The sequence below is a fragment of the Zingiber officinale genome, chromosome 7A (assembly GCF_018446385.1).
Source record: "Zingiber officinale cultivar Zhangliang chromosome 7A, Zo_v1.1, whole genome shotgun sequence".
NCBI lineage: Eukaryota > Viridiplantae > Streptophyta > Magnoliopsida > Zingiberales > Zingiberaceae > Zingiber > Zingiber officinale.
This window is the reverse complement of record NC_055998.1, coordinates 99,146,487-99,169,292: the sequence shown is the minus strand read 5'-3', so window position 1 is coordinate 99,169,292 and position 22,806 is coordinate 99,146,487. Positions and strand designations below refer to the sequence as shown.

Here is a 22,806-nt window from a genome sequence, read left to right as displayed (position 1 = left end):
AATTTGAATTAATAATGTTAAGCATCGTTTGTGATCCAAGTCTAAACCTTTAAAAATAGATAAGTTGAATTTGGAATCAATAATGTTAAGGTCTGTTTACGATTTTAAATTTAATTTTTAAATAAAATAATAAATTATTAAGAAAGATTTGAGACTTATATAGAATTTTTATATAGGAGAATGTATTTCGAATAATAAACTTTTTAACACGGTAAACGAATTAAGATGTGTTTTTTATTTTTTTTTCCCCACTTCCGGAAAGACTCCTGCCCCATTTTAAACCGTGGGATAAATTCATTTCTTTAGTAAATTATGAAACTATCAAAACGTTGGAAATGCCACATAGCATTAAATACACCAGTACACAAATTAAATATTCCAACGTGATAGATCACTGCCCCCACCAACAAACCATCCTCTCTTCCATTAGCAGTAGGCCCCACCGTCTCCTTAGTCCTTCCATCTCGACTTCCTAAATCCCATACACTCCCCCATAATTTACTTATTTTAAAACACCCTTACAATTTATAAATATTTTTAATGATGGTCTTGACCTTTAGTTTCCGTAAACTTACAAACCATTATAGAACCACCTATAAATTTAAGTCATTTATTATCGAAAGCACAGGGATATGTGAAAAAAGATCAAACTATTGGGGGCCAAATGAAATTTTTTTCTCCGTATAAATATACTCTCTCCCTCCTCTGTTACTCGCTCGCCCTCTCATGGTTCTGGTATTGGCCTCGACTCTCTGGAGAATGCATTCGGCCTTGCTCATCGGCCTTCTCACCTCCGCCGCCGTCGTACTAACTTTTTGTGCGGCGACCGTTGCGTGCGTCAGGATGTTCCGCAGGCGCATACTGTCGTCCGCTGGGTGCTTTCGGGACTTGGGCCGCTTGGAGATGGGTCCAGGCCAGGCCCGCGTCGCCGATGAGACCGAGCCGGAGAAGGGGAATCCGGCGACGAAGCAGGCGGCGGTTCCCCGGCGGTTCAGGTGGGATGAGGTAGATTCGGCGACCGGTAAGTTCTCCCTCTCCGCGGTGGTCGGCGAGGGGGGATCCAGCACCGTCTACCTCGCCCGCTTCTCGGATTGCTCCTCGCTCGCCGCCCTCAAGCTACACCGCCCCAGCGAGCGGCTCCACCATGCGTTCCGCCAGGAGCTCGACGTCCTCCTACGGCTCCGCCACCCGCACATCGTCCGCCTCCTCGGTTATTGCGACGACCGCGGTATTTTATCTGCCCTAAATCGCCCCCCTTTGGGGCATCTTCCGTAATTTGTGGTTAATTTTGGATCGGGATTACAGAGGCGGAAGGGGCTTTGGTGTTCGAGTACGTGGCGAACGGGAGCCTCCACGAGAAGCTCCATGGAAGCGGCGGGGAGGTGCTGCCGTGGGCGCGGCGGATGGCGGTGGCGCACCAGGTGGCGCAGGCGCTGGACTACCTCCACGAGGGCTGCGACCCCCAGGTGGTGCACGGCGACGTGAAGGCCGCGAACGTGCTCCTCGACGGGCGGATGGCGGCGAAGCTGTGCGACTTCGGATCCTCGCGGGTGGGTTTCTCGGCGGCGGTGGCGCCGCCGCGATCCGGGCGGACCATGGTGGTGGGCTCGCCGGGGTACGTCGACCCGCACTACCTGCGGTGCGGGGTGATCTCCAAGAAGAGCGACGTCTACAGCTTCGGGGTGCTGCTGCTGGAGCTGGTCACCGGCGCGGAGGCATTCGACGCGGAGAGGGAGAGACGGCTGACGGCCGAAATGGCCCCTGCGTTGCGGGACCCGCAGGGCCGGGCATCGGAGGCGGTGGACCCCGGTTTATCAGGGGAGTACGACGCCGGAGAGGCGGCCGAGGTACTAAGAATGGCGGCGATGTGCCTCGGGGACAACCCTAGCCTCCGCCCGTCGATGTCACACGTGGCGGCGATGCTGCGACAGAAGACAGCGGCGGCGTCCATCGAGTCGGTCGCAGCTCATTACCTAAAAGAGAGTTTTGGTTGAAGATTAGTTACTCTACTATGACATCAATTTTTGGCTAAGCTCTCTAATAACAACTCCATATCTTTTATCTCTAATTCGTAATTTTACAGTTAAAGAAATGTGAGATAAGAAGGGTAGACATCAGACATCACATGGCGCCAATCGAAGTAATTACTCCATGTCCTGTGCTATTGTTGACTCCGTGAAGGCTGTTGCTATGGGCATTCAATTCTCTCTTAGTTTTGTTGAAGCTGGCATTAAATTTGTTCAGCTACCGAGCTCTTCAGATTACTTGTGCAGTAGGGGAGCCGAGGCCTAAGCCTCTGACAGGCATGTAATGAGCTTGCTTAAAGCTGGATAATGAAAAGTCAAGTGTGTTTCTTGTAGTGCCACAAGAGTGGTGGTCAGGCCACAAATGGATGGCATGGAAGCTGAAAGCAGAGGCAGTCGACCTGCTTTCCAGCCGCTCTGCTAGGCTGGAAGTCATGGAAGGGTCACTCTCAGTCTCGAGGACTAGTGTGATCTTTAATTTGTCGAGTATATAGAGTCTGGTACCATGAGTTGAGCACATGGTCTTCTCCTTGGTGATTGGAGTTCCAAAATCGGGAGAGGTCCACTTAAATAAATTAAGTATGCAAGAGTAGTCCGGTGTATAAAACTTTCTTCAATGCGGATCCTGGAAAGGGTTAGTTTTATTTTATTTTGTAAAAGACTGATTCACAACTCGAATCAGTAATATTCAGATCACATCGTAATAATTTTACCTTTGCTTTAAGCTTCCTTTCCCACTTAATTAAGGATGTAAATAAATTAAATGATCATAGCAAATTTGATATCAAATTTTATTAAAAATTATTTATATTTGTTATATATATATATAACTCATTTAGTTGAACTTAATAATATTTGTGAATAATTTTTATCAATAAAGTTTATATTAAATTTATAAAGAAATTAAAAAACACTTAAAATAAATAAATAAATTACTAATTGATACGGAGAATAGGAAGAGTGGTCACGAGGGTAAAGAAAGTCAAATCAACAAGTTGAGTTGTGATAAAGTCAAGGGAGATCAATGATCATCTTTCTCAACTAGCCCGGCTAGTGGATCTTAACCGCTACTTTTCTTGGCCAATTCGTTACTCTGGTCGATCCATCACTCTTTCTGGTTGATTCGCCACTCTAGCCGATTTGTCACTTTACCTGATTCACCATTCTGGCCGATCAACCACTCTTCCTGGTCGATCCGCTACCCTGGCTCGCTGAATGGACACTCTAGCCGATCCGCCACTCTTCGTAGCCAACCCGCCACTCTTCCTCATCGATTCGCCACTCTAACTGGTTGACCGCTCTTCTTAGCCGATCTGAGTCGATCAATCTTCCTGGCCGAATCGAGTTCTCAAGGTGGTCTACATCCTTTATCAGAGTCGACTCCCTCCGAAAGCAAGGTCTAATATTTTATATGCAAATTGTACATTAGAAGCTTTCACTTTGCCAAACGCAAGGACTGTGAGTCCATTTTGAACAAGGTGTCAGAGCATCTCTATATTTTATCTTTTTTTGGATATACTTTGAGATTCATGTACAGACAAACGATAACACTATAAAAGAGAGTCTCCATCTACAGACGTAGATATGTGACGCTACATAATTTTACATACTTATAGTCACTGTTCAATTAATATTCATCGCCTTTCATTGGATCACTAACTTAAGCGTTGGAGGGTTTGCATCGAGACCCCCAGTCCCTGGCCTGGTTGCTAACGACCTAACGCTCCTTTGGGCACGTATGACCGTTCGGAGTCATCTTTTCTAACTTAGAGTCTTCACATAATGAACACCAGAGTCACCTACTTGGTGTGCCATCCCCATCAATTTCAAACAGGATTAGTAATATTAAATTTATTAACCAATTAAATAAATTTTAAAATATAAAAACTTTAAACAATCAAATAGGTCAAAATTGAAAGTTTAATAATATTTAAACGAATAAAATTCGTAAGTAAGTTAAGTTTAAGGAATTGCTTCAATAGTTTAGTTTCTTTAATAGTTCGACTTGATTTGATTATTTTATTAAATAAACTAAACAATCCCTTGCCTTGTTCGAGTTTTGTCTCGCAATGAATGCATGGTAGCCAGTGTCTTTCGAACCTAAAAAGTACATGCTTAATGAATTCTTAATTAATTATAAAAACAGAAGGGTATAAATTCACATACTGCCTCATTTCCCTTCTAAGCACGGCATTACCTGTTCGATTCGTAGTTAGGGCATAGGACAATTTCTCTTTTATTCCCTTATTGATTTTTTTTAAATTTATCATATGTTCCATCCAATGTATTTTGCTAAATTTGGCCATCTCCAGACTGTTACACTCTTACTATCTTGTCAAAACAAAAACAAAAACAAAAGCCCAGCACCTCCCTATATATAACCATTTACTGACGTCCTGGGATTAAAACTCGACGTGTCTGAGCATATATTTTTTCATGTCTTGACCACTATACTAATGGTTAGTAGTTATCCATGATTTACCTCTTACATATTGACCTACGGACGGATTAACAGAAATATTAGAAACGAGTAAATCACCTTTTACCACCTTTACTTAACCTCTCACCTAGCTTCTATAATCTATATTATCATTCATATCAAAGTATTTGCGTTTTAATTTCTTCTGCAATATCATAAATTTGTGTTAAGATGTTATACCATTATTTAATAATTTTGGACACCTAGAGTCCCTTTAGCAATTTTGATCAAAATTATTATCTAGATTCAAACCGTTTTTAAAATTTAAATTTAGTAATATTAAATGTAATAAGATAATTATTAAGATAAGAGATGACAAGTTATTTATAACTGAAAGTTTTAAGTATTTATGATCACTTTTGTAAAAGAATTGAGGGATTTAGAGAGATATCTTATATAGAATATAAATAAGATGTTTAAAATGGAGAAGAACACCAAATGTTCTTTGTGATTGTAAAGTATCTTTAGACTAAAAAAAAGTTTTATAAAATGATAGTTAAACCTGTTATATTATATGGAGTTGAATGTTGGACTATGATTCGAGTACATGAGCAAAAGATACGAGTTGCAAAGATGAAAATATTAAGATGGATATGAGATATATAAGGATGAACAAGATAAAAAATAAAAATATTAGAGAGAAAGTTGAGATTACACTTATTAAGGAAAAACTCCGAAAGACATGTTTAAGATGGTACGAACATGTAGATAGATGATCAATAGATGTTCTAGTTAGACGATATGAAATTATAACAAATACGCACATTAAATGAGGAAGAGAAAAATTAAAAAAAGACTTGATTAATAATAATAAAATAAAATAAAATTTATTTAAATATAAATAATAATATAACAGAGAATAGAGCTTAATAGTGTAAAAAAGTTTATATAATCAATCTCATATAATCAAATAAGACTTATTATTATTGTTATTGTTATTGTGCTCTTTGAAATATGTTATATCATTCTATCTTAATTTAAAATTTGGGTAGTTTAAGATTGTATAATAGTTTTATATAATATTGCTATGTAGAATGAAACAATCTAAAATTCACAAATAAACTCTTTGTTATGCTCCTCGAAACTTGTTGAGTCATTTTATGTCTCCATTTGACAATTTTGGATAATTTGGATCAATGTAGCAATTTTAATTAAAACTCTGGTATGAATATCCAAAGTGTCCAAATTCCTTATATGAACCATCTCTTTTGCTCTTTGAACCTATTGAGTCGTTCTATGCTTTCGTTTAACAATTTTAGGTAGTTTAAATTTATATAGTAATTTTGACAAAAATTATTACATAGATTCAAATTATTCAAATTTCACATATAAACCCTCTATCACGTCCTCAAAACCTATTAGGTACATTGGATGAGGATGCCAAACTCAGAATAGCTTGGTAAATAAACCTAAAGTTTCTCAAGTAGCCTGATACATTTGTATTGATTTTAGTGAATATCATAATAGCTATTAGGCTTTTATATTTTTTTAGTTGCACTAGATATTTAGTTTACATTAACTAATCTTGGGAGTGATCAGTCCGATCCCACAGAAGTTTCCTATGGGGTTGAACTGCATGTTCTGAAAATCCAAATAGCAAAGTATTGACATTTTGTAGGTTTTTAGTACTTATCTGCATTCATTCGAACGCCTCCCAGAATAAGATGTTGACCGAACTATCAATAAAAACTTGAGCTATCTTGAAGTTAGCAATTGTAACTCGAATGACTAGGGCGTCATTGCGGAGAGTCGAAACACCCTTCTATTAGGACCGAAATAATTTACACATCTCTATAATGATATGATATTATTTCCTTTGGGTCTAATCCCTCATGAATTTATTTCGACTCTATCCAAAGGGTCTCATACGAATGAAGATATCTTTTATCTTTTAAACCTATGCAATTTTCCATATATTTTCAATATGAGACTTTGTATGTCTAGCAATTCTCTCCTCAAACGAAATATCACCATTACTCTCATGGTCTGAACCTCCCTTCAAGTATTCAGCCGCTCTTGACCTGCTTTGAACCTCCCCTCAATTTCGTTCAAGGTCGTCCCGCATGACATTCGGTATGGACCATGACTTTAATACCACTTGTTAAGACTACAAGAATTTACATATCTCCACAATGGTATGATATTGTCCACTTTGAGTCGAAATCCTTATAATTTATTCTTAGGATCTATTCAAAATGTCTTATACCAATGGAGATATCTTTCATTTTTTAAACCCATAATATTTTTCATATATTTCTAATATGAGACTTTAATTATATTCCCAACACTTTCAAATCTTCTAGTCCGAAACTTAACATGGGTCCCATCTCCATAAACACTAATAGACAAGACTCCCGACTATACCTTGTTCGAGCATGGTTAGAATCCCGATCTAGTTCCTCCAAAAACCATGTTGATGACTCCTCGAACTGGTTGATTATCTGGGGGAGGAGTTTCAAGTTGTGGCTCAAGTGCAGGTAAATTTTTCGTTTGGAGGGTATCCAGAAGGAGGTTGAAGTTGATATGACACCAGAGTTATAAGTAAGACCAACACTTGTGGACCAAGCACTATAGCACGCTCTAATTCATTTTCTAAATTGCAGCAGCTATCAGTAGTGTGTCCATACTTGTGTTGAAAGGCACAATAAGCATCTGTCTGAGGCCATCCCGGACCTCATTCAAAGCCAAACAATCTTCTTAAAAGTCGATGGTCTCCTCAAATTTGCATCACCCTCTCCTTAGGTATCCACACAGGAGTAGGGAAATGAGGATAGCGTAATTGGATAGGTTGTGGAACAGGTTGAGGTTCAAGACAACGCTCCAGAATCTCTATTGATCGGGTCCTCGGTGATTCTTGTCAAGTTGTTTGGGATCCTTCCATGTTTATATACTTCTCTGCTTGGCGAGAAGTTCATCATAATGGCACGATGGCTTCTTTGATAGGGAATGAAAGAAATCTTCATCTTTTAACCCCTGGGTGAAAGCGTCCATTAGAATCTTAGGTACAACGAAAGGAATGCCCATGTAGCTCGAGTGAATCTTTATATATAGGCGTGCAAGGACTCTTATGGTTTCTCTTTAAAGTTAAAGATGCTAAGGGGTAGGTGAATATCTCTTCGAGTTGGAAAAACGACAGAGGAATAATGTGGCGAAGTCATCAAAGGGTTATATGGATCCCGCCTTAAGTGTATTAAACCATTTCTAGGAGGGTTTGATAAGAGTAGTAAAAAAGATCCGACACTTGATTCCCTTATAATATTGGTGCAATAGAACCACATTCTTAAAACGCCACAAAGATGTTCCTCGGGGTCGACGATGCCATTATATTCATGGACGTGTAGTGGTCGAAAATACTAGGGTAATTCCTCCTTCAGAATATTTTTGGCAAACGATATTTGTCATGCGATCATCCTCCTAGAAGGAGGTAGTCCCTCGAGTTCATTGTGAATGGGCTACTTATCAGAGTGATAGATGGAAGTCACCCCCTAAACTATGAGCAGTGGGCTCAAGTGGGAGTGCCTCTCTAGCAAGAATTTTTTTCTGGTCCTGCTTCCCCTTTAGGACGGGGTGTGGGACCTTGTCTTAAAGTCATCTCCAGTATAGTAGCTACCATACGTGAGAACTCCTCCCATGAAGTTGGGCCCATGGAGGTTTCCACCACAGCTGGCGGAGGAGGTTGATATTACTTTCCGATTCTTCTAAATATGGTTGTGTCATCATTTTCCAGGTGTTCACCATGCAACCTTTCCTAATGCTTCGTATTGTAGCTTTTTGTATCTCTTCCTACTGACAACATCAAATTGATGGTGTTTATTTTCACCCACTTGGACTCCTTCCTTCGTTCCTCCTCATTTGGTAGCCAAGGATCGATCGAGAGACATAACTTGAGGGATCAACGGACGTGAGTCTGGGGATCAACATTGCCCCTCCAATAGTCTAGTCAATGAAGAACTCAAGAAGAAGAATAAACGAGATAGCTTTTGCAAGTGTCCATAAAATCATACCTACATCTACCTGTATGAAGGCTTATAAAGCCTTGGTTTAAGAGGATCCACATCGATCGTCACACTCGCCCAGGCTGAGCTACGTGGATGATCGCATGCTTGAGGCACCACTCATTGACTGACCACACGAATGAGCCTTCTCTTCTGCGGTGATAACCATGGGTTTGTACTACTGGTTTTGTCTGTTGTCATGCTAATGTCACTTTCTCTAGAATACCATTGGCGAATATTGACACAACATCAAATGTGATGAGAAGTGAACTCCTGGAGGAGCCAGCTCCTTGGCTCCTGCATAATAAATCTTTGATATGACCGCTTGGTCTAAGGCTGATTGAGCCACACTGGGCGAGAAGGGAGGCTAATTGAGAATAGTAGATCTGAAAAGACCCATGACTTGATCATATTTATCCGAGTAGCAAGATGATGAAAAGAAATACTTTATGAGCTCGTGAAAGAGGATGAGCATGACAATGAGACTAAGGTTGAGAAAATATTTTATGCAACTATGGAGAAAGATGAAGAGATGACCTATAAGAATTTGGAGGAGGATTACTTAAACACTATGGATTAACTATGCATTTAATGTAGAAAATCTTGACTTCAATGACTTAATATTTTATGAGATAACAACCTAAACTAATATACATATAAAAATTTCATATTATTAGTCATCTTCTATTGGTAGAGCTCTAAACTATTTTTTTGTGATCCTTAATATGTCACATCAAAACTATAAAAATCTATTATTTTTTTTTCCTATCAAAAAATCTCTTTATAATATTTTTTATAGACCCACTGACATTTAATATATTTTTATTATATTAAATTATATATTTTTATTTATTATTTTTTATTTAATATCGTTAATATAATTTTCATTTAATATATTTTTATAGGTTTCACCCACATTTGAAGAAAAAAACAACTTCAAAATTTTACTACTATTTTTAAAATAAAAATCCAAACCTCACGTCCAATTTTTTAGTTTCACGAACTACCTTTTTAAAACCCTTGCAAAGATGCTCTTAAATATAAGATATGAGGATGCGAAACTCAGAATAGCTTGGTGAAAGAACTTAAAATTTCTTGAGTAATACATTTTTATTAATTTTAGTGAATATCATAATAGTTATTAAGTTTTTATTTATTTTTTTAATTGACACTAGATAGTTAACATTCGCTAACTAATTATGAGATGATCGATTTAGTCCTATAAAATTGAGAAACATGGTACATCAACCCAGTGTTTTTAGATCCTTAACTAATCTTGAAATGATCAGCTCAATCCCATGAAATTAAGAAGCACTTACAAAGTATCATTAACCTAATATTTTTAGATCAATCACATATTAAAAAAAATTATCCATTAATTCACCAAAATTTACACACGATCCTTAGATGAACTATTATGTTTTTGTCATCCTTAGATGAAGTATTATGCTTTTGTCATCCTTATCTAAAGTGTTACTAGATGGTAAAATCTTGAAAAAAGAATTTAAAAAATTGTGATTTCAAAAAGGATTTGAGTTTACATATAAAAGACCAAAAGCTACAAAATGAAATTAGTTTGCAAGGATAAGAGTTGTAAATGGTGCATTGTTACAGGCGGACCCATAAAGAAAAATATTGGATGATCCTATTCTATAAAATATGTAGTCATTATTATTGACGATCGTATAAAACATCTGAACATAAGCAATAAAGAAGCTCTATGAAATAAGCAACAAAGACAGGCCCACAATGCACATCCATAACGAGCTCTATTAATATCATTAGCACCACTAAGCAACTTTTGCATACCACTTTGCCGGCACACATTGAACAATATAGAGTACAATTGGACAATGAGTACACTGAAGAATGACTATGAACACAGAACATTGCCAGGGCATATTGTTCAATACACATACAAGTACATGTAAAAACGATTACCTCATGACTTCATTTCGTTGGTGCTCTTCTGCAAAGAAGCAGATACTCTGAGGTTACAAAGCAAAGCATCGCGTCCAACTAAAACAATTTGGAAAAAATCATTGACTTCCTTTGAAAGAGAATCTAATTCATCCCCAAGCCTCTTTACTCTGTCAGCCAACTTTGTGGCGCACTCTTCAATCCTGTGACTTTCTGAGTGGGAGCTTTCTGCTGGTGGAATTGTTTCCACCTCAAGATTGATGCCTGTGCTGCATTGTAGATGTTCTTTCTTGCAACCCAAACTCTTGGTCAAACTATGCAACACCATTTCCACTTCTTCAATCTCTTTACATGCTTTCACTTTCCCACCAGCAAATTGCCTCTTTATTTCCTTGTTCAAAACAACTTGCAAGTCACTGAAGGCTTCAGACCAGAAGAAACCATCGGAAACATGTGAGTCTACCACTGCATTTGAGCACCCTGATAGCATTGCTAAAAAGCAGCCACAAATAAAAACAGTCATTACTTTGACTCCATGCAAGGCCCTCATCAATACCTTACCTTTGGGGCTCTTGACCTTCGGATAACCAAGAGTTCCCTGAAGACACACTATCATGGCAGGACAGCTTTCTAGTTTAGAACTTTTAGATTTGGAATGCTCTATCCGTTCATGAATATGCAAGTGAGCTTTGGTAAGTACTTCGGAAGAAGTATCACCTGCTGAGATATCCAAAAGATGCAGCACGTATTGAAGAAGCAGTTGACCTTGATTCAATCTAGACAGCTCAGAACTTAATACGATGCAGATATCAAGCAATTTCACACTGCTGTCCAAATATATGTCAAACCACTTTTCATCCCAGTCAGAAACAGGTAACTGAAGATCAGTTATTAAAGTTCTTATGCTATTATGCATATCTGATAAGAACTGAATGGAAAGCCTCATCCAAGATAGGGTGAAGACATCTTCAACATTCTTAGGCTTCAGCTTCTTTAATTGCTCTGCCAGATTTTTCTCAAAAGAAAACAGTAATTCACGAAGCTTCGAGGAGAAATTAGATCCCTTGTGGAGGTAAATCCGAAAAGGATTTCCAAAAGGAAAGAAGTTTCTCTGTCCATTTTGTGGTCGGCTCATGTTTGTTCAACTCAAATAGAGTTTATCTGTACTTCACAATGGTAGACATAACCACAGACAAATAATGAGCAGAAGGAAAAAGATCAGGAATTGGCAATACGGAAAAAAATATAGTATATAGGAAAACTTAAATTTTAACAAATTGACGAGAAAAGATAAACGGATAAGATCAGTTTGTTTCCTTCACGTGAAAAAGTGGAAAAAGAATCATGCCTCTATTACTTTCTCTAAGAATTGGAAAATCCTAAAGGACAAACAATAGAGCAACCGACCTAATTCAATTATCCTTGGAAAAGAAATTCAACAAATCCAACGACATTGATTATCACGAGGTATGAAGAAGTTCCTATGATGGAATCATACATTGAAAAACTTTCTAAAGCCATTGAACCTTATTTGAGGAAAGATATCAGTTATCTGGAAACCACATGCATCTGATAATTGAATGATAGAAGGGGGAAAACAAACTTAATAGGCCAAAGTTTAATAAAGAATCAACTTGGTCATACCTTAGATCGATCAAATCTAAAGTCTGAAGTTGCTCTAGTTAGTATAGCAAACAACAATAAGAATAAGCACCTTTCATCATCCATTTTTGCTCCAAGGATAGAGGTTCAATGCAGATAAACCCAGCCAGATGGTAGGAAACTGGCTCTGCAGTTAACCTTGGGAAGGTTGCAATTGCAGCACCAGTGAGCGGTTGAAATTGGTTTCGCTTCAGATGACATGAATGAATTTATTGGAAAGAATATCAGGAGGGGGAGAAAAATGCTAACAAATTCATATCATCATTATGCACATCTTTTGTGTCACTTTCCCTCCTTCCCTCGTATATTCCATCCAAGTAAACTAACCCTAAGGGATCTTGGACAGTCTACTTATAAAACTAGTGTAACTACCCCAAGTTGATTTTGATGTGATCAACCAAGTTAAGTTAGGTCTTGTGTTATTTTGATACCTTATGTCTAAGTATGCAGAACTTAGAAATACAGGAAATCAAGCGAAAGACGTAGCAGACGAGAAAGATGGCATGGCAAGCGAATTGAAGGGCTTGGTGCAACCGAGGGACGAGAAGCTACGGAAGAGTACACCGATGAACGAGAAGGAGCGCGGACAGTGCATCCGAGGGACGAAAAGCCAAGGAAGAAGACTGCTCGAGAAGAAGGTCGGAATTGGGTTTGGGTGAACTCAACTCCGGTTGATCGGAGCATCACCCGCGCGAAGGCCATCCCGAGTGAAGGCACCTCCAAGGGTATTGGAGGCATCTCAAGCATTGGTGGCGGAACTATTGTTTATCGGACCCGAGGCCCCTTGGAGGAGCACGAAGGCGCAATCGTGCTAGTTCGAAGGAGGCGCCTTGAAGCAGCTTGGAGGCTCCTTGGCGCCTCTTGATGGAGACGCCCTCAAGGAAGCTGAAGGCGCCCTCAAATGCAAAAAGGTGTTGGTTAGTCGTTGACTGATTGTTGAAAAGTGGATATAGTTTTATCCGCTTAGAGGCGCCCCGGAGTGCTTTGGAGATGTCTCCAATTAACGATAACTGATCCGGAGGTTATAAAAAGCCCCTTGGAGTTAGGAATTAAACAACTACTATATTCAATTCATAGTTAATTTCTGAGCTATCAAAGAATGTATGAAGCTTCTCCACCTTCAACGAAGGAGATCTTTTTAGTCCTTTCAACTGCCTTGGATTAACAACCACTAGGTTGTAACCAAGTAAATCTTAACCTTCTTACTTATCATTTTAAAGTTGTTATTCTTTTAAATGTTAATTGTTTATGCCTAACTAATCTTGTATCCTTGCCAGTTCAAAAGCAAGAGAATTCCTCTAACTTATTTTTAGGGTTATTCATCCCCTCTAGCCGGTTTGGACCTACAACTAGGGTATCAAATAAGAATGGAGAAGAAGAGACCTTATTAAAATTGTCAGGTGTTCAGATGATAAAGACAAAGAAAGGCTGCAGTGTGTTCATGGTTTATAAAGAATCCCTTCCCCGTGGATGTATGCCTATCATGTCAGAGTCCGACTATTAAAGATTGTTGTTAGTTGTATTCATGCATTTTATCAATGTTTTTCTTCTTGGGCATATTGATTCATTACACAAATTCGCCTGGTTAAACTCTACAGAAAGCAGAAAGTCTAGAGAGATGCCCTAAATTTCATGTTACCAACATGTAAATCAACAATTTATTGTAGTTTCACTGTCAATTTTGGGTTCTATCAGTTTTACTATGTTGATTCAAGTCTAATTTCGCAATTCAATGTCCACTATTGTCGGTATCCACGGCCTTGATGGTTTTCAATCAATAAAATCACTAGTAAGACCCCATATGTTTTGGTGTTTTCAGCTTCTTAATGGTAAGCCTTTTCACAAATGGTTATCACAGTTTCCAGCTAATGTATCAATCTAGGCTAAAAAGATACCTTTGAGGATGTCTAATAGCAGACCATGTCTTTTTTCTCAATCTCAATTGTGATCAACAATAAACAACACTTGAATATCCATTTGAAAATTTGAAGGTAGTTCAAATGGTATACAAGGAGATAATTGGGGAGTGGGCTGGTTTGTCCACTGAAACTTGCAAGCAGTGGTTCTTCTTTAATCATGATCATATCAGAACCAGTTCCAAGCTTTTTTCCCTTGTGTATGCCAATGTTGATTGTGGACTGTCTGGAAGGAAAGGAATAATATACTTCATGAAAGACAACCAAGGAAAACATCTCAAGAGTTAGTGGTGAATGGGAAAGATTGGTGGTTTCTTGGTCAGTTAAGGCCCCAGTAAAACTTAAGAATTTGATTGACAGAAACCCGAGGAAGCTTCAAAGATCAGTATTGGACAGATGCCAACCTCCAAGGCATTACAATTACAGGCTCTTAAAATCTTCTTATACTTTGTAGTAAACTTTGCTTGCATGTTGTTACTCAACTACTATTTAGTCTCTATTGGTAGTTTGTAGATAATTTCCTATAGCTTGACAATGTAACCAGCAGGTATGCTTTCTTTACTTGCCATATATATATTGGGAGAATGATATATACCCTTTTTTCCTTTTTCATAAAAAGAGAGATTTTTAAAATGCATTCTAGTCTCAGAGGTGATGATAGGTACCAACTGTTAGAAATTTTTGAGATAAAAATTTAACATTTTGGAACAGGTACTACCAAGTTATAACATAAACATATGGAGCTCCAGGTTGCATCCACAATTAACTTATCCACAGAATTCAATGTTACAACCTAGTAATTTTCTTGAGCAATTACCTGAATAGAGCCCATGAGAATATGAAATGGCCAAATTCAGGCTCTCATATTCCAAAACACCCAAATCAGTCTCATGCGAAAATAATCAAGCTATTTCGTGAAACAACTTGACTGGTTCAGAAGAAAATTCAAAGAAAAGAATTTAAAAAATAGGAGCCAAATGACAATTTATTTATACAAATAAATATTTTTTTTTAATTTTAAGTATAAGCTTATTCTATTTCAATTAGTTAAGCCGGTTGGTGAAGTAGCTTAAGATTGACTTGAAAAAATATTTTCTTCTAAATTGCAAATAAATACCTATTTTAATTAATTAAGAGTAATGCTTTTTTAAAAAGGAAAAAAATACTTTTGTTTTTCTAATTTTAGTCCATCAAGATGTTTATTAAAATATCTTGATAGAATGAAATTGATAGTGGACTATTTTTAAAACCAAGAAATATTTACCTACGAAAATAAATGGGCATTTGCCTCTTTCTAACTAACTTTTAATTATTTGTCCATAAATTTCATAAAGTTAGAAACCCACTCTTTTTATGAAAGAAAATTATTCCAAAAAAAAAAAAGAGAATATCTAAATTAATATAAAATTAAAAGTGAAAAAAAATCAACAATAATATCATTTAGTCAATTTCAGTCTAGCACAAACCAACTTGTCTAATTGTAATTAACAAATTTACCTTTTTTATAAATAAAAATACAGATTTACTTATAAATTTAAGCAAGCATTTTCCTCCATTTATATATTTTTTTCGAATTTTTTTTTCAAATCCCCCAAGTTGTTTCACCAAAGCAATTGATTCTTTGAATCAGCTACTTTGGCTAAAAAGTAAAACCTAGTTTGGTCAAGAAAAATGAAAATGATTTTATTTAGATATTATGGAACAAAATAACCCAATTTGACATCTTCCAATATCAACAGGTCCTATTGCTCAATTTTCTGCACATTCACATTCAATAAAAACCAGTAAAACCATTAAATTGGCTTGATTTGGGGCGATAACTAAAAGGCTGATCTATACCACGAGCAAACCTAAATAATTCAGGACAATGTAAAACACATCTATCCATGGCGCTTTTTCCACCAATCTACACGCCTGTTATCGCTTAAAATGAAAGGCAACAACAAATAATAAAAAAGATTATTAACTTACCATAAAATTACCCATACTTAACTCTCCGTGCAGGAACCAGCAGAGAGCGACAATCGCAAGGCATCAAGAAATGCCCAAATCTCAAATCGGCAACTCCTCCATGAACGACAAAGAGGTGCGGATAATCACACCATCCATTTATAAGAACAACGCGAACCGTACTTCATTTCGTTCTCCCAAAGAAACACTCGGTACGTCGATCAATCTATTCCGGGAAATAATAATAATAAAAAAAGGATAGTTTTTCGGCGCAAGCAATGGATCCCTTGAGAAGATTAGAAGAAAAGGCAATAAAATCGAGCTCGGTAGAGCTTTCGTACCTGAGAAAGCGGAATCCGGCCGAAGGAAAGCAGAACGAGATCTGGATCGACTACTCCGCCGAGCAGGCGCCGCCACCCGTACAGCCCTACTCGACCGAAGACATCGACAATGCCGAGGGTACACGAATGCTTTAGGATGCGTGTAAAACCAAATGGTCTGGTTCGATCGAACCATATGTGGACCGTTTTCTGAACCATTGTTGATTGAGGCTATTTATGTGGCAAGATGATCGCATCTGGCAGGCACTTGTCATCGACATGAAGACATCGAACGCTGTTATCGGAGAGTTTGTTACTGACTTTAATGATGATAAGCTTTAGATCGAGAGAACTAATCCCTGATTAATATATATATGTATTTTATTTTGGTAATATTTTTAAATTTTAGAAATGTCTTTAAAATTAATATTATTTATTTTGATTATTTATTTATTTTTTGTTTTTCTGGCTTTGTTGATGCGGTGGTGCGGGGGAGATGAAGTGGCTTCTTGTCGCCTGCTCTCTTTTTAGTCTGCGAAGAAGGATGGAATTGAGTTGAGGCGATTGATTGGTTTCGGTTCCATGGAGCGCTACAGCTGCAACCTCTGCTTCCGCCGCTTCCACAACGGCCGCGCGCTCGGCGGCCACATGCGCTCGCACGCGGTCTCCTCGCTGGCTGCCGTGGCTCCCCTGCTTCCGGCGGGAGATTCCTCCGCCTCCGCCTCGTCGAGCCAGCCCCAAGAAGGAGAGGCGGAGGAGGGGAAGGAGGCGGCCGGTTCTTACGGCTTGAGAGCCAATCCCAGGAAGAGCATCCGCCTCGCGGACCCTGAGTTCTCTTCGTCCTTCGCCGCTCCGGAGCCGGCGGGATCCAGCGTCGTCGTCCAGGACCGGGAGAGCGACACCGAGTCTCCCCGAGCGCACCGTGGCCAGGACAAGCGACCGCGCGGGTGCGCGGTTGAGGCGGAGCCGGCGAGCTCCGTCTCCGACGTGACCCCGGCGGAAGACGTCGCCCTCTGCCTAATGATGCTCTCCCGCGATTCTTCTTGGACCGTCGCCGGAGAGATCCACCCTTCCGATGGATCCAACGATGAAGACGAGGGCGAGGAAGAAGAGGAGGTGGAGGCGCGTCGGGAAATTACTCCATCGCGGGCAACTCCGATGCCGCCGCGGAAGGGGCGGACCCGGTACCAGTGCGGTGCGTGCAAGAAGATCTTTCGCTCGTACCAAGCGCTCGGTGGCCACCGGGCCAGTCACAAGAAGAACAATGGCTGCGTCTCCGCCGCGGAGCCCGTCCAGATCTTTGGCGAGGCTGACTCCGCCGACGCCAATGGCGGGGCGAAGGTTCACGAGTGCCCCTTCTGTTTCAGAGTCTTCAGCTCCGGCCAAGCTCTAGGAGGCCACAAGAGAGCCCACTTCAGCTCTTCCTCCTCTATTTCGGTCACCCGCAACATGCCTATGTCGGTCCCTCTTTATCCGCCACCACGCTCTCGGCTGAGCATGTCACCTGTCGTCGGCTCCGCTACCAAGCGTGCGACCGGCGTCAGCCTCTTCGACCTCAACTTGCCGGCAATGGCAGAGGACGAGGTCGAGCTGTCAGCCGTTTCTGACATGGATTTCCTTGCCAACCCCGCATCGAGCTGAATTTACAAGCATCATTTCCAACTTCTGAGCAAGCAGGAACCGAGTCCAAGTTCGAGGTAAGAAATGGACGGATAAAGAACCCATAACAATGAAGCTCAAATTTTTTTTCTTTCTTTTTTCAGTTGGATAAAGCTGGTGATTATATTTGTATGCTTCTGGATCTGCTTCTCTTTTGCTTTAGCTAAATCAGTTGCATATATTTTCGTTGCTTGAGTTGCCATTGTTGCTCACTGCATCAGTTGATCAAGAACAGAGTAGGTTGAATCCATTGCAACGAGACATCTTTCCCTTGCTAATTTGTTTCTTTGTTCTCATCTATTCTTGCTAAACGTGCTTTTCTATCGTCTTAGGGTGGATTAGCAAGTGACTAACACCACTCTTCGTATGCAATTCTGTCACAAGTGTGCAGGAGAAAGAGAAAGAGAAATGGATGGGGAAGCAGGGCAGAGCTGAGCAGTGAGCAGAGTAGAACCGCTACTTTTTGCTGCTGCTTTTGTTCCTTCTCTGCCGCCACACCCACACCCCACCTGTAAAACCCCACTGCTCCACTGTGACTCGTTCTTTTCTAGTGTTTGGCCACTTCTTCTTCCTCTTAAAGAAGCTCATCGAGAGTTCTCTCGCTCCCTCACTCCACTTTTTGGAACGTAGTGCGTCACCACTTCTGTTGCCATCTGACCTTAATGTCACTGTTCCATTAAGCACCGTGTTGCAGTAAGCACACCCGCACCCACGCAGGAGTTGAGCTCACATTCGGTGTGTCCATTAATTGCCATCGCTTTGGAATCATCGCTCACTTCTTACCCCCTCCCAACTCTCCCTTGGCCTTACAGTTTGGCCGTCCCATCGCGCTGGACCCTATCAGATCTTTAGACCTTGTTTCACAGACCCTTTTTCTAATCAAACTCGAACTGCATTTATTGAATTCTAGTTTTAAAATACGGATCAAATCAAGCACAAGACTTCCTCATTTAATTGTTTCTTTCTCATCCACCACAACCTCCTTCCTATTCTAATCCACTTTCTGCAACTCCATTTTCATTTTCTTCGTGAATTGTATATCGACTGGACTGTAGCTGAAGGGAGAGTAGTGTAGTAAAGTATTCCTTTGATCAAATCACATGTTAGGTAGGCCTTTGGTTGCTTTCAGTTGCTCAATGCTCATGACACAAGTTTTCTTTTCTTTGAATTTAAGCATCCCAAGGCTCTAATTAATGGGATGAAATATTGAAGGGGGGTAAGGAATAAAGTAGGAAGCAAAGAACAATAACATATATCACGAGATGAGCAGGTCTTGTGACAATGAGTTGGTTGTTGTCGGCTTGGATCAAAAGGGAACAAAGAGAGCGTTGGGTGTGGGGTTTGTGATCTCTCTCTCTCCCTCTCTCTCTCTCTCTTTGCTCGATGCTCATACCAGTTCAACCGTGAAGGAAGTTCTTTTGACTTGATTGTTTTTACTTATACTGGTTTAGGTCCTGGTAGTAGAGCCCCACCATCCCAACTAAAATTTTAACTGCTCCAACAATGTGTGTGTTGAATCAATTCTGGCATGACCTTTCTCTATTAGTAGCAGTTAGTAGTTGCTCGAGAATGATTGAAGTTTGTCTCAAGATCACAATATCACCACTGGAATATTCTGTAAGTTCCTTAATCATACAGACAGAGTAACCCTACCACTTTAAAGCTACAATGTGTGTGTTGAAAAGAGAGGTTAGATGGTGAATTTCTTTCATCAACAAGATAATTGATATAGCTTTGCTTTAAGTTGGTTACCTACTTGGAATGCATTCCATGTGCACCAGTGGCAAGTCAAATACTTTCATCAACTTTGATTCATGCTCTCCATTGATTAGTTCATTGTAGTTGCATTAGGTCGGCAATCTCAAACTGGATCCACTGTATATAAATGAAATGAAAGCACTTCTTCCTTTTGTAGGAGAAAGCAAGCTTCCTTACCTATCAAAAGTTGTGACCAGAAAACATAGAGAAGAGTTAGTATCATACTAGTATTATTAAAATACAGGAAGCATCTACTGAGCATCTGCAAAAACTCTGCATATTTAATGGCTGTCAGTGGAAGCTAGCACAAGCTGCAAAGCTTTAGGTAACTGCAATCATGATGTTCTTTCTGTGAGTCAAAAACCTAAAGGCACCGAATGCACATTCAGCGAAAGAGTAGCCAGAGATTGGGGAATGCACTGATTTCTGAAGTTTCACTATTAAAGAGGGATGGAGCAGTGCACATAAAGAGATTTTAGAGGTGGCATTTAAGTTTGTTGCTTTCTTCTAAAGCTTTAGGTATACTGATAAACTGGATGGAAACTTGTCAGTGAGTCACACATTTTACCCTTCCCTGGTCCCCCTCTCTTTGATGTTGATCCTTTTTTACTCATTTAGTGTCTCTTATGATGCTTGATGTCTAACTACCAGTTGGCTTTAGGTTAATAGTAGTTGGTCAGTGCCAAACGAAAGCCGTTGATGTGTGTTCTGTTGGTGCTGGATTCTACTGTTAGCAGTATTATAGGGATTATTTTTTTTGTATCTAGGTCGTAAAAAGCAATTCACTCGTCCCAGCGTATCTGTTAGTCCATCCTTGGGTCAATACGGAAGAAGAGGTAAATCATAATTGACTACTAGCATTGGGCAGTTGAATAATCATGAGAGAGGACATATACCCGGTTAAGTGCTAGGATTTAACTCCAGACCTCAGTTGTAACATCATCGTATGTTAGCCAACTGTCCATTTGATAAGAATTAAAATCAAGAGTCTAAATCAGTACAACACTGCAGATCAAACGCTTCACATTTTGAGATGGTAGAAGAGACAATGTAGGGGATGATTTCCAGTAGTACACGTAGAAAATTTTCAAGCCATTGATGAAAGTTCTTGTTTTCCGAAGTCTAGATTGTGGGCGTGAGCTTGCAAGTTGGCTGGTCATGCAACCGCCAATAACTCGTAAGTAGTCTGCGAACTCACAAGAAGGCGAGGTCATGAGCTTTGCATTCAAGTATTGTAGGGTTGTAAGTGAGTCAAGTTTATTTGATAAAGATAATGGAGCTAATCAAGTCAAGAAAATGAATCAAATCGTTAAAATGATTCAAATTTTATTTAGTTTTTTTTCATGAACTCGAGTTTGATTTACTTAGATGTTGATGTTTCATTTAACTTTATCTAATTATCTGGAATTTTTATATTTTAAATTTGTTTGATTAGTTATTATTGAATTTGATAATAGAAATTTGTTTGTTCATTTTAATTTTTTTTATTTATCATATTAATAAGAGTTTATTGATATAGATAAGGGGCGGATCTTCTGGTCCACAAAGGCTGGATCAATTCATGGTCCAACCTTTGCATTGGTGGGGGGCAATGGACCCCCACTTGTTAACAGGTGGGGGGACATTACCTCCCACCAATCCCCTTATCTCAGTCTAGGAGTCGATCAAGACAAGGGGACCAGAGGATCCGATCCTTATAGATGGTTCATAAATTATTTGTGAATATTATTCACCGATAGCTCGCAATCTTTATTTATGAATATTAATAAATTAAACACATACTTGAATCTTATTTATTTAGTTTAATAAATTAATTAAGTTTATTAATTTAATTGATTGTATATTTATGGAACGACAAGTACTAATTCTAACCCAGCTGAATACCAAACTGACTACAACTTCTTGGTTAGTGATTAGCATTGTTTTTACGGTCGCCAGCTTGTAATCATTTATAGAAGCAAAGTTGTTTTAATTAATATATTCATGAGGCTTTTACGTAGGATCTCATCACAACCCAAAATTCTCGATAACTGAGTTTGGGCCTAGCTTATTGGGCTTTGGTCCAGTGTTTCTATTACCTGTCTGTCAACACCTTAGTAGTCTGCTTGTGCTTGGTCCAGTGTTTCTAAACTTTGAACTATCTATTTCCAACAAATCAAAAAATAATAATTAAACCAATCACATCATTCAAATTAAACCAAGCAGATTTAAATCAGTTAATTCAGTTGATAATCGAATTAACTATTTTTTAGAAATAAAAATAAAAAATTCAAAAAATCTTAATAAGACTTAATCGGTTTAATAAAAAATTAGTTTAATCTACTAAATTGATTTTTAAAATTCAAAATAAAAACTGCATCGATTTAACTGATTCCTCCAACCTAAAATATAGAGAATGTTGAACCTTGACTATTAGGTGGGGCTAAATACCAACTTTTTAACATTATGATCCAAATCTATCACTATGGAACTAGCTAGAAATCATATGACATTATGTCATTGTAATGGCCCAATGGTTACAGGTGGAGCCACACGATGTTTGATCCCATCCAAAAACTCAAGATGATCTAACTAGAAACGTTGAGAGCGTGACAAGGAAAATAATAAGAAAAATGATATGTTTAAAAAAAAAATTTAAAGAAAAATTTAAAGATAGACACATAAAGTGATGAGATCCACAAAAAGTGAAATTGTGGGTCATGACTTTATGTGTCTATCCTTGAATTTTTTTTTAAATTTTTTTCCTTGAGCATATCATTACTCAAACAATAAAATCCTAGATCATTGTGAAATCTATACTATATAAGAGTGATTGAGATTTGATACCCTGTAATAATGATTCCCTACTTGGTGTTACCCCGCTCGATATTATCGTTGCTTATGTAGGCAAAGACTGTGAGTCGTGAGGGTCAACCTTTTCCGTTAGGTCGGCAAGGTTAATATTTATGGAGACCCATAGTCACTGGCTCGAACTCCTCGAACGCTTTGAAGTCCTCGGGTTCTCAGGTCAGAGCTCCTCGAGCTGATCTGCATTTTAAACTCTTTAAGTTCTCCTTTCCGAGTTCAGTAGGTTACGAGTCTTCTAGAGACAACCCTTACTCCCTATGCAATCATTGGAATCTA

General features: G+C 39.0%; 3 protein-coding genes across 4 annotated transcripts; 2 read left to right on the top strand and 1 right to left on the bottom strand.

Moving 5' to 3' along the window:
* Nucleotides 1–720: 720 nt before the first annotated feature.
* LOC122001886 (salt tolerance receptor-like cytoplasmic kinase 1) lies at nucleotides 721–2,745 on the top strand. The gene is made up of 3 exons (XM_042556863.1): nucleotides 721–1,228; nucleotides 1,306–1,989; nucleotides 2,084–2,745. The coding sequence occupies exons 1-3, from the start codon at nucleotides 727–729 to the stop codon at nucleotides 2,095–2,097; spliced, it is 1,200 nt and encodes a 399-aa protein (XP_042412797.1). The 5' UTR covers nucleotides 721–726; the 3' UTR covers nucleotides 2,098–2,745.
* Nucleotides 2,746–10,254: 7,509 nt separating this feature from the next.
* LOC122001884 (UPF0496 protein 4-like) lies at nucleotides 10,255–16,449 on the bottom strand. Of its 2 annotated transcripts, XM_042556859.1 has the most exons (3): nucleotides 16,288–16,449; nucleotides 15,968–16,172; nucleotides 10,255–11,579 (listed from the first exon to the last, which is right to left on the bottom strand). In XM_042556859.1, exon 3 carries the CDS (start codon nucleotides 11,551–11,553, stop codon nucleotides 10,441–10,443), a length of 1,113 nt encoding a protein of 370 aa, XP_042412793.1. In that variant the 5' UTR covers nucleotides 11,554–11,579; nucleotides 15,968–16,172; nucleotides 16,288–16,449; the 3' UTR covers nucleotides 10,255–10,440. The 2 variants fall into 2 exon arrangements, with proteins under 2 accessions (XP_042412793.1, XP_042412794.1); XM_042556860.1 differs by lacking the exon at nucleotides 15,968–16,172 and having other exon boundaries at nucleotides 16,288–16,440.
* A 193-nt stretch (nucleotides 16,450–16,642) lies between these two features.
* On the top strand, nucleotides 16,643–18,137 carry LOC122001885 (zinc finger protein ZAT4-like). The gene has a single exon (XM_042556861.1). It carries the CDS (start codon nucleotides 16,849–16,851, stop codon nucleotides 17,905–17,907), a length of 1,059 nt encoding a protein of 352 aa, XP_042412795.1. The 5' UTR covers nucleotides 16,643–16,848; the 3' UTR covers nucleotides 17,908–18,137.
* The last annotated feature ends 4,669 nt before the right edge of the window (nucleotides 18,138–22,806 follow it).